Genomic DNA, 12240 nt, shown 5'->3' on the forward strand with positions numbered 1-12240 from the left:
TTAAAAAGATGATAAAGAAAAGAGGAGGAAACTTTAATGGGAGAACTAATATTAACCTAATTCTAAAAATTTGTCTGTGGCATAGTTTTTGGGTCTTTCTTTCTGAAGAAAGTTCTTTTCTTTCAGAAGGTTGCCTGCCCTTCTGCAAATGCCAGAGGCCTTACCCTAGTTTGTTTGCCCCAGTTTCCTGATTACTAACTACTAAATAGCCTGTATAAGGTGACAGGTCTAGACGTCCACTCTGGCAGACTAAAGGGGGCTACTGTCACAACTGGCTGTGGTTTTAGGCCCTGAAATGAGAGACATAGACTTTACACACTTCAGCTCTTAAAGATACTGTAGATGATGTCAGGAAGAGGCATAATATAGACAGGAAAAATATTTACCACATCACATATGTCTAGTGATTGAGCAGTCATCTATGTTCACAGAAGCCTGAATACATACTTGTATAATAGGCAAATGATAAACATAAATCAACATAGAAAATTGCCATGAGGGCCACCCAGCACATACTGTGTCTACCCAGTGTGAGAGCTTTGTTCTTCTTTGTGACAAATAATCAAGAAACAGGAAAGAGTTTGCAGGTACGACGGGAAGCAGCTTAAAAGATAGGCCTGGCATCATCTGTAGCCTTAATGTATACCATTTACTTCCCTTGGTGTGATGATTCTCAGCCGTAGGTCACAATTGAGCCTTAGAACCTTAACCCAGAGTGTTGCAGCCTTCCCCCTTGCAAGTACCCCAGGAATTGCTGCCATTGGCCAGCGTCCAAGAAGGCGGCTTGAACAGCTGCCCTGACAAATGGGTTTCCCCTATTCAAGCAAGCAAATGAGGAGTTTGAGCTGCTTTGCAATACTCCCTGCCTCTGGGCTGCAAACGCTGTTTAAAATAATAATAAAGTATCCTACTCTCTAGCACTATGTATTTTTCCTTTTGGAGACATGTAAATATCTTTAGGATGTTTTTAATGCAGGAGGTGGGAAATCATCCATATGAAGAGTTGGTTTCAGCTTTTCTTTCTTTTTTTTTTTCTTTTGGTCTCTTCCAGACAGTAAGGATTGTATCCTGGAGCCGCTTTCCCTGCCAGAAAGTCCAGGTGGCACCACCACTTTAGAAGGTTCTCCATCTGTGCCTTGTATTTTCTGTGAAGAACATTTTCCTGTGGCTGAACAAGACAAACTTCTGAAGCACATGATTATTGAGCATAAGATTGTCATAGCTGATATCAAGTTGGTTGCTGATTTCCAAAGGTAAGTTTTGTTTTTGTCCTTAAAAGAATTAAATTTGACCAGGTGTGGTGGCTCATGTCTGTAATCCTAGTACTTTGGGAGGCCAAGGTGGAAGGATCACCTGAGGCCAGGAGTTCAAGATGCCAGCTCTAAAAAAAATTTTTTTAAATTAGCTAGGCTCAATGGCATGCACCTGTAGTTCCAGCTACTTGGGAGGTTGAGGCAGGAGGGCTGCTTGCACCCGGGAGTTCGAGGCTGCAGGGAGTTATGGTTATACCATTGCGCTCCAGCCTGGGTGACAGAATGAGACCCTGTCTCTTAAGAAAGAGAATTAAATGTATTGTTTATTAAAGGAGTGGCATAATCTGTATATAAAATAATTCCTATACAAATATGAAAATTCATATTCATTTTCAGGTTTCTCCTTACACTTAAAAAAGAACGTTACAACTCTTTTGTACTTCTGAGACTTTTTTGTTTTTGTTTTTGTTTTTGTTTTTTGAGACAGAGTTTCACTGTTGTCAGCCAGACCAGAGTGCAGTGGCACGATCTCAGCTCATTGCAACCTCTGCCTCCCATGTTCAAATGATTCTCTTGCCTCAGCCTCCCAAGTAGCTGAGATTACAGGCACCTGCCACCATGCCCAGCTAATTTTTGTATTTTTAGTAGAGATAGAGTTTCACCATGTTGGCCAGGCCTGTCTCGAACTCTTGAGCTCAGGTGATCTGCCTGCCTCAGCCTCCCACAGTGCTGGGATTACAGTCATGAGCCACTGCGCCCAGCCAACTTCTTAGACTTTAAAAAAAATCTTTGCATTATTTTTCTTGCGTCTGTAAGTTTGAGAATATCACATACTAATGTTTTTTTTCTTGTTTTTTTTTTTGAGACGGAGTCTCGCTGTGTCGCCCAGGCTGGAGTGCAGTGGCCGGATCTTGGCTCACTGCAAGCTCTGCCTCCCGGGTTTACACCATTCTCCTGCCTCAGCCTCCCGAGTAGCTGGGACTACAGGCGTCCGCCACCTCGCCCGGCTGGGTTTTTTTTTTGTATTTTTTTTAGTAGAGACGGGGTTTCACCGTGTTAGCCAGGATGGTCTCGATCTCCTGACCTCGTGATCCACCCATCTTGGCCTCCCAAAGTGCTGGGATTACAGGCTTGAGCCACTGCGCCCGGCCACTAATTTATTTTCTCTAAAGAGATGAACTTTCCAAAGAGTAGGTAATACCCGCTTTGCAGCATTCCATGACATTGTAGATCTTATTGATGTCTCCCAGATTATGTCTCATGTTTTAGGCCATAGACATTCTCTGAGTGGGTCCTTCCAGTAATTCCAGAATAGACTTGGCAACAGGACACTGAAAAGGCAGTGTTTGGGAATGGGATCCTTGGGTCCTTTCAAGCCGAAAGGATATTGCCCAAACAAATCTCAGTTTAAGTGTTGTGATGAGGTTGATTCCTTTTATCCCAATTTATAATATCTGGAAGTAGTTGTCGAAGAGAAATACCTTCCCTATACAGTTACTGAAAGCATTAAATTTGGTGTATCTGGTAACATCCCATTTTGAGGTATTCTGTCCTGATTTCCCCATAAAACATTGTAGTAGCCCAGACATTCAATACCCCTGCATCTAAACTCTGTTTCTACCAGGCCATATAAAACACTCCTAGCAAACAACTTCTTTCTCACGATAGGTCTTGCAGAACAGCAAGCTGTATTATTAAGAGCTGACTATGAAAGTAGGCAACCTGGGGTTGAGTGCAGGCTTTCACACTTCCTAATCTTGTGATTTCCTGCAAGCTGCCTAACTACTCTAAGCATTGGTTTTTTCATCTATAAAATGAGGGTAACACCAGCCCTCACGGTTATTGAATATTACATAAAACAAAGTATGGAATGTGAGGGCGATCTGGCTGCGACATCTGTCACCCCATTAATCGCTAGGGTTGATTCGACTGATCTGGCTGGCTAAGTGGCTGTCCTCTTCCTCCCTCACCACTCCGTGTTCGTGCCTCTCAAAGCTGTGTTCTCAAAGAGGACAACCATCCCTGCTAGAAGAGGACCAGTCTTTGGTCAAGGTATACGAGTAGCTGCACTTCCCTGCTGGAACCTCCAGACAAGCTCTCAAGTCCATTTGTAGGAGAACATAGGGTAGTCAAGCTTCCAAGATTCCAGACACATCCAAATGAGGTGCTGCATGTGGCAGTCTGCCTTTCTTTAAAAAAAAAAAAAAAGAAAAAGAAGAATAAGAGTATGTGTAGCATCTGCTAGTGCCTGAGACATAATGTGTACCTGGTAAGTATTAGATAAAATGCAAAATTTTATTTGTATTTTTATTACCAAAGGTATATTTGAAATCTTAGTTTTCCACAACTATTGTTTGAGTCTTCTGTTTGTATTCATGCTAATCTAAAAACCTAATTATCATTTGTAAAATGTAGCTTTTGAGAAAATTTCATTCAAGGTTCTACATAATCTAAACTTTTGGAAGATGGTTTAAGTTGGTATAGCCAGCATACCCACAGAGGTAATGATAACTGTTCTCTAGCCTTCATCTTTGTCCTTATGTTCTTCCCGCTGCCTAGCACCAATACTGAATATTTACTGTGTGCCTTCTGTGTATGTTGCCTTATATCGACTCAGCACTACTATTTTTGAATACATTTTGGTGTTGCCTTATCAGGGAGCAGAGATAGGAGGAGAGTTAATTGAATGATATATGTTGCCAACTGGTAAAATAAACTAATTCCTTACATGCTTTCGTAGGACATACTCTCTGCTCCTCATTATCATTTGTTATTCTTTATTCTCAATTAAAATATATGCGTGTGTATGTCTTCATTCTCGGAGTATTCTGGGAGCTTTGTTATATATGCAACCCAGTTATATGTAGTTAGATCTGTTGATTTTGTTTGAGACACTTCTTAGGGTAGAGATCTTCTAATTCATACTCAACCACTGAAATAAATATTACATGGGTTATTCTTTCCCAAGGCTTCTATTAGTCAGCTTTTCTTTAATGCAAAATCTTTATTTTTCTTTTTGAGTCCTGGCTGGAGTGCGGTGCCACGACCTCGGCTCAGTACAACCTCTGCCTCCCTGGCTCAAACAATCCTCCCACCTCAGCCTCCCTAGTAGCTGGGACTACAGGCCTGCACCACTACCCCTGGCTAATTTTTTATGTTTTTAAATTTTTATGGCTTCACCATGTTGCCCAGGCTGGTCTAGAACTCCTGGGCTCAAGTAATCCACCCACCTCGCCCTCCCAAAGTGTTGGGATTACAGGTGTGAGCCATCGTGCCTGGCCATGAAACTATTCTTTTATTCCCTTTTATCATATAAACACAAATTTTCCTTCAGGAATTGCAGAAGAATATTATTAACTACCAGTGGTAATTGAATAGTTTAAGATTTTTCTGTCTCCTCTGCCACTGAAGTATGTGAGGAATGTCTGAATCAGAGTTTGTATTCTCCATTGTGCATATGTATCATAGTTAAGTAGCTCTATTTGTACTAATCAATCTGTCTATTTGTATCATTGTTACTAATGTCATTGTCCTATTATCCATACGTGGGCAAGAAAATTGAATTATTTACTAGGTCTTGGGACTTAGGAGTCAGTAATTAAGTGTTGGGATTATTCATGCTTTAAATGCAGATATACAGTAAAATGGATGCTTTAATTAAAAAGAAAAGGATGCATATCTGATATAAGTACTTTCTAAAGCGTATCATTAACATGTATTTGAAATATGGATACCTAGATTTTCCTTGTCAGCTGTCCTTCTAATTAAGTAAAATTTGCACTCTCAGCAAGTAAAAATGTGATTAATTCTAATTGATCAGGCATATATCTGAGTAAACTCTGTTGCTTTTAAATACCTTTGACTATATCCAGTCTTCTTTAGATAATAACCTCCTACTACTTAAGGAAACTAAAAATTCCTCTCCCAAACAATCCAAGTATTGATTGTTATGATCAAAATTAAGTTGGAATCTTCTCAATATCATGTAACTTGTTTCTAATTTTAGAAGGCAAGATATAAGGTATAGGGTTGGGAGGAGGGAACATGAGAGGTTCAGTTGGCATGAACACATTCACTCAGAACTCAAGAGGAATTGTTACTTCTGAGTACATAAGTAATAAAAGTGGTAATAAGAGATGGCCTTACCTGGTGGTTTGCAAGAAGTAAGCTATAAGTTTTCATGCTATATTTGTTTATTTATGAAACAAAATAACAATGAAACTTCCTGGGGCAGAAGAAATAAAAACAAAAATAAAAATCTTTCCATTGAGTCCATTTAACATAGTTATTTATACTGAGCTATTTGCTAGCTTTATTCAGTAGATAAAATTGTTCTGGAAAATAAATGTTAACCTCTTATTTCTTACCCTTTTTTATATTAAATTCCACACATTCACTGCTACTTAATTAACAACCATATTTCAAACCTTTTTGCCTATGTCAATAACCATACCAATTGCAGTGGGGCTAGGCAGGCAAGATATTGCAACAGAATTTTTTGTGAGACAATTCCATGAGATGATTTGAAGTTTCTTTGGAAGAAAAAAAGTATTTGCTGATGACCTAGTAATTATTTTTATGGATTTTTAATGAAGTGTGAAATACTTTGATAACTTATCCAAATAGAGTTCCTACCACATGTTATTTCTTAGTGGCCTTTATATATTGAGTAGCTGCAATTGTAGCTTTCAGTAAACTAGAGAAGTAGGAAAAATACAGAAGAGAAGTACTAAGTGATCTCTTAAATTTGAACAATATGTTCTAGTGATTGGGAAAAAATGCCACAAGAAGCATGTACTGAAGATCTGCTATCTTTATGCTATCACTCAGTTGATTACAATTTATCTGAATGCCCATACCATCCGAAAGGAAACGTATATATTGACACTTCTTAATTATAAGCTTAAAAACCACTATTATGTATTTAATGACTAGGATGTTTCTTTACTCAAATTTAGACGTAGGTCAAAATATATGTTGTTGTTGATGTCTATAGTATACCACAGTAAGATATGATGCCTAATTTTACGTTTAATTTGTATGGTGGTTTATGGTTATATTTTACTTTGTAACAGATTTTTTTTTTCTGATGTTGTTGTCACCCAAGTTTTGGTTAGGAAGAGACCACTCAAATGACAACTTTGTTCCTCTTGTACTAACCTATTACCTGCTTTATCCCATGGGAAACACTTCCTATTTGAGGAGGGCAACTGAGGTTCTGCTAGACAGAATCTCCCCATGATTTTAAGTCAGTTGATGTCAGTAATTTCTTCCCTTGTGCATATCACCTTGAAGTAAACTCTGATGGAAAATAAGTATGTCATGTGATTCTTCTCTTCAGACATTAAAGAGACAGTACTCAAACATAGAAGTTTTTGGAGACTGAGACCCACTGACTATTGGAATCAGGCTCCTGTTACCTCTGTAGAGGAACTTCTCTGCATCCTTTCCTACCTGGTTAAGCAATTCCAAAACAGCCCCAAACAGCTGGTGTCAATTTTCAGCCCTTAGGCAGCAATTTAGGAGCAGTTCAGTCTGAGGGCTGCTGTTAAGTAGTATGCCTTTCGGAAAGGGAAAACATTCTCTTTCTCTTCAGACTTCATTTCTGTACTTCTGGTTCTGCCTTGTCGAAAAGCATTCTATGTGACCTCATTGGTCTCTGAGGGGAAAAAATGCTTCAAGTCTCTATTACAACTTTAATTGTAGGGGCTCTTTCCTGTCCCTGCCTTCCCTTTTCTGCATTTCTTGTACTGATTTGTCCCTACATGACACTAGAGGAGCTGTGTTGTAGAAGACTGAGTTTGGCCTTGGAGTCAGAGAGACAAAGTTCACATCTCAATTGTAACATTTTAATTGACCTTGGGCAAGTAAGGACTCATTAAATAGTAGCTGCTAATAATTGTCATTATTGTCACTATCATCATTCTTCTCTTCTACCACGTTAGCCACCCGTATGTGCCCTCTGATACTATTAATATAACTATTTTGTCTTTTTCATCAAATGTTTGCTAAAATGTTATTGTTTTTGTTGTGTGTCTCATTATTTCACTGGGATAAACATACATTCTTCACTACCTTAGTCTTATTTAAATATGTTACTTTTTCTTATGGTAATAATTGTCATATATTAAACACCCAGAATTTTGGACAGTGTGCTTTACATGCATTATTCTATTTAATTATCAACAATTTATTTTGCATATGAATAAACTGAGTTTCAGAAAGATTAAATAACTTTAAATTCAGGTTCCTACCTTTGAATTCAAAGTCCTTGCTTCTCTATTCACCATTGCCTGCCTCTGGGGTGGTAATTAATACATCAACTATGACACTTTGACCACTGTCTTAATTTAAAAAGCAAAACTGCTTCTAGCATAAGATCTGTGCAGATAAGCAAGGAACAGTATTGATTGTCCATTAAGAAAAAATAAAGTCATTGGCCAGGCACGGTGTCTCTCACCTGTAATCCCAGCACTTTGGGAGGCCAAGGCGGGCAGATAGCTTGAGCTCATGAGTTCAAGACTCGCCTGGGCAACATGGCAAAACCCCATCTCTACAAAAAGGAAAATTAGTTGGGTGTCGTAGTGCGTGCCTATATCCCAGCTACTGGGGAGGCTGAGGTGGGAGGATGTCTTGATCCCAGGAGGCAGAGGTTGCAGAGAGCTGAGATCACTCTATTGCACTCCAGCCTGGGCAATAGAGCCAGATCTTATCTCAAAAAAAAAAGTCTTTAATAATTCAAAGAGCAGTCTGTTCACAAGGATCCAAGCTCTTACCTGGTCATCTGTTCCACATGGTTTACACAGATACTTTTCTAAGACTGTGAACCTTTTCCAAAGTAAAGTAGTCTGTGTATTCAAGGAATTATCCCTGCCTTTCAGCAGGCTCTAGACCCAAAATGGAACCAGTTATATAGGACTGACCACTATTCTCCGTTTTGTCTAGAAGATACCATCCAGATAGTTCTAAATGGAGTGGCAACCAGGACTGACGATCCTCCCCTTGGTGTATTCAAGCAATAGCCATAAGGAACCTCCATAGGGAACTTGGCCTTCCTGTCTTTTGAAGACAGTTGTCTTAGCACCTGGTTCTGCCATGTATAAATTTGATTAATCGTGAAAATAGATGTCTATATTTCAGTTTCGAAGAATAATCCATCTTCTCTTCCTGGCATCTCTAATACAGGTTATACTGTGTTCCTTCATCCCTGTCACCACTTTGTAATGGAAAATGTGCTGAGGGGGGAATAAGAAAAGGACTAGGATTTTCATTTTTATTCTCTTAAGCCTCCTCTTGTCTTCTCTTTCCCCTTTTTTCCTCTCTACCATGGGGTGGTGGGGAAAGCAACTAGTAAGGAATGGAAAGATAGAGAGACTAGGAGTAGCCATGTAGGAGACTGAGGAGTACAAGGTGTTGAAGCTGGCCCAGGATGGCTAAGGAAATAATGTCCCAGCCTTTTGTAGGTACTTTTTCTCTATTTATCTGCTGTGATGGATCCAATATGCACTTGCCTACTTCTGAGATTTCTAATATGGAAGCCAGTGAGTTAGTCAAAGATTAGGGTACATCATTTATGTATTTGTGGTTTAAGGCTCAATGGGAGCTTAAGATTGCCATTTTAAGATCTCTTAGAATAAAAGTTAGCACTGTTTTATAAGGAAAGGGTTCACCCCTTACCCATCAAAATTAACAGTACGGTTGTACAGGAGAAGAAAAACTTAAACATGGGATTCTATTTTTATACACTATTCATTGACTTCTTTTTCTTACATATTCTATATTCGTTCAGTGTATTTTTATTTGATGTCAGCTTATGTCATGTTTCTCTCTTTCTCCCAGACCGCTCTGTAGCACAGACTTCTAATACACAAATGCCCTTTCCATAGAGCACCATGGTATTGGAAAATTAATGTTAAGAAAAAAATTAATAACAAAAAGGAGACAAAATATTGGGAATTGGGAACTACTTAGAGAACTTTACAGTAATCTTCAAACTCTCTACTTCTTTAAAACATTTACTGTGGACCTACCATATCCAAAACATTCCTAGATGTGCTACGTCAAGCCATTTAAAATGTCCAAATTTCTACCTTTCCATATTCTTCATCTATTTCAATAAGTCCCATTTCTTTTTTTTTTTTTTTTTTTTTTTTTAAATTTGGTGTAAGTTACTTGTTTTATCCCTCAGTTGTGTGACCTGATAAATTGGGAGCTATACAGTCAACCTTTCCTTTTCCTTTCTTTCTATGAAAATAACACTCTCTTCCTGGTACCATTCAATAAATGAGACTGCAATTGCCAATATAAATCTTGTTAGATAAATGGAAAGATGAACCACTTGTTAAATCCTGTCATCTTACTCCCTCTTTCATCACATATGTAGGTCTGGGTGTTAGGCTTTGGTTTTTAATTTAGCTGGTGTGCTGCTTCTAACTCTGCTCATTAGATACAAAAATTGTAAGTTGGGCTATTTTTCCAAAGTCTAAATTTGCCTCATTTCAGACTCAGTGTGGACATATGGAACTTTTCTATCTTATGTTATATTGATATTGATTTTAGACTGATTTCTTACTGCATTATTCTTCTGACCTCTGTTCTTTGGATATATAAGATAACCACTCAGTTTTCTCTTTATTGCAGAGTGTGTGTCATAGCCTATTTAATCATTATTGCATTTTAAAGACATATAAACTTAGATGCTATTTCAGAAAAATTCATTATCACATAAAAATATTTCATTTTAACTTTCCTATGTGTCTGTTTATTGAATTTGGGGATAGTAAAGTTTAGTCGTTTTCATGCCCTTACATGGTAATTCCTTTTTATTAAATCTTTATTTGATACTTCTATAATGCTCCACTGCCTTTGTATTCACAAAAAACTGCTAGAAAAGCTGTTTTAAGTTAACATTTGATTTGATGCTTTGGGATAATTGAATGTGCTTATAGATTCCTGTCATTCTAAAGCAAATAGTGTATTGAATCTTCTCATCATTCCTTATTTTGTATTGTTCTAAGGTACATTTTATATTGGAGGAAAAGGTTCACTGAACAGCCTATCACAGATTTTTGTAGTGTGATAAGAATTAATTCCACGGCTCCATTTGGTAAGTGTACATCCTGGCTACCATCTTTTCCCTACAGTATAAAAATTCAAAGGAATAATCTTACTGTCTTATATTGGAATTGCTTTTACTTTCATGATAGATAAAATTAAATTGATGTGTTTATTTTGCCTAACTCGAATAAAACTAAAACAGTTCTTTGCCAAAGAGATCCTAATAGACACACACATGTGTAATTTTTACGAAATAAGTCCTTCTGGGAAAAAAATGGTAAATATCTTTTTTCTGATTTGTTTTCCTGATCTCTCAACAGAAGAACAAGAGAATTATTTTTTGTTATGTGACGTTTTACCAGAAGACAGAATTCTTAGAGAAGAGCTTCAGAAGCAGAGACTGGTAAGAATTGTTTTTAAAGGGTGAATAGTGTCTTAAAAATACATATAAATACATATAAAATCATATTTTTTTCTTCTTTTTTTTTTTACTTTTTGTTATGGAAACTTTCACACATAGGTAAAAGAGGAGACAATACAAAAAGGTCTTAAAACATAAAAAAGTATACACTTGACTGAAAATTAAAGCATTTTATGTTGAAAATGCAGAGAGAATTTTTGGCTTTGTTTTGCTTCCTGGATTATCTCTAAAATAACAACAGAACTTACACATTTTAGTGTAATTTTAGCTGCCTGACACATGCTAGGGTTCAGTAGTCGTGGAAAAATGCCCTCAGCTAAAATTGAGTTGAATTGATTAACCTTTTTTTCTCCCCTTCACTGGAATGTGCTATGCACTAGCGTTTTTTTAATTTCCCTTTATGAATTAAGCATATGGTTTAATCTACATAGTAGCCTTTCTGGTTTTCAGCCTTAACCATAAGCAAGCTAATTTGAAAACCTCAGCATATTTAACCTTTAAAAAAGATGATAGCACATACAAGCATGAAAATTTTTTTTTTATTTTATCTTATTTATTTTATTTATTTTTTTTTTTTTTTGAGACGGAGCCTCACTATGTTGCCCAGGCTGAAGTGCAATGGCGCGATCTCGGCTCACTGCAAGCTCCGCTTCGTGGGCTCATGCCATTCTTCTGCCTCAGCGTCCCGAGTAACTGGGACTACAGGCATCCGCCACCACGCCCGGCTAATTTTTTGTATTTTCAGTAGAAACGGGGTTTCACCATGTTAGCAAGGATGGTCTCATCTCCTGACCTTGTCATCCGCCCGCCTCGGCCTCCCAAAGTGCTAGGATTACAGGCGTGAGCCACCATGCCCAACCGAAAATTTTTATTTTCATTAGTTCATCAGAAAATAATGTTTTTAATTGTTAATTTTGTTTAAAAGCACATGGGTTCTCATCATTTGTGATTTAATCTCGACTATTACTTGAGGTTGACTTGCTGTTCCTTTAGTGATTTCTCATAAATCTTTCTTGTATCTTTGGGCTTGGCTAAATATGTTATAAGAGAGAGATGATTTAAATATTTGTGCTATATCCTCAAGAGATCTAGGAGAAAAATAAATACTATTTACCATAGTCATATAATTTAAGAAAGTCCCTGGAAGCACGTTTTATTTTGTAGACATCCCAAATGATTTTTTCTTCCAGTATGGGAAGGTGATACCGATGGATACTGATTTATATGTAAGAAAAGTTATGCTTTTCCTGTACAACAACAGCAGTAAAGAAATAGGACTTTCTGAGTTTCTCTTCTCTCCTTACAGCAGTGTCTTATGAAATATGTAAAACAAGGGTAAATGTACTATCATGTCTTATGAATGTTATTTGTGTGCACTTATTCATAATTTTCAATTTACATGAATTTTCTCACTGTTGCTAACCGTGGCCTTAAGAATGATCAAAAGCCGTCAAGGATTGATTTATAAGAACTCAAACCCTACTACTTCAGCCATTCTTGTTCTTTAGC

At 37.5% G+C, this 12240-nt stretch overlaps 1 protein-coding gene across 1 annotated transcript in view; it reads left to right on the top strand.

Moving 5' to 3' along the window:
• The window catches only part of ZNF277 (zinc finger protein 277), a 145919-nt gene that overhangs the window by 84621 nt on the left and 49058 nt on the right, over positions 1 to 12240 (top strand). Inside the window, exons 2-4 of the mRNA XM_011999206.1 lie at positions 1052 to 1253; positions 10271 to 10359; positions 10631 to 10713. Of these exons, the coding sequence (XP_011854596.1) occupies positions 1052 to 1253; positions 10271 to 10359; positions 10631 to 10713 (374 nt within the window). The remainder of the gene's footprint in view (positions 1 to 1051; positions 1254 to 10270; positions 10360 to 10630; positions 10714 to 12240) is intronic.

The sequence above is a fragment of the Mandrillus leucophaeus genome, unplaced genomic scaffold (assembly GCF_000951045.1).
Source record: "Mandrillus leucophaeus isolate KB7577 unplaced genomic scaffold, Mleu.le_1.0 Scaffold588, whole genome shotgun sequence".
Classification (NCBI taxonomy): Eukaryota; Metazoa; Chordata; class Mammalia; order Primates; family Cercopithecidae; genus Mandrillus; species Mandrillus leucophaeus.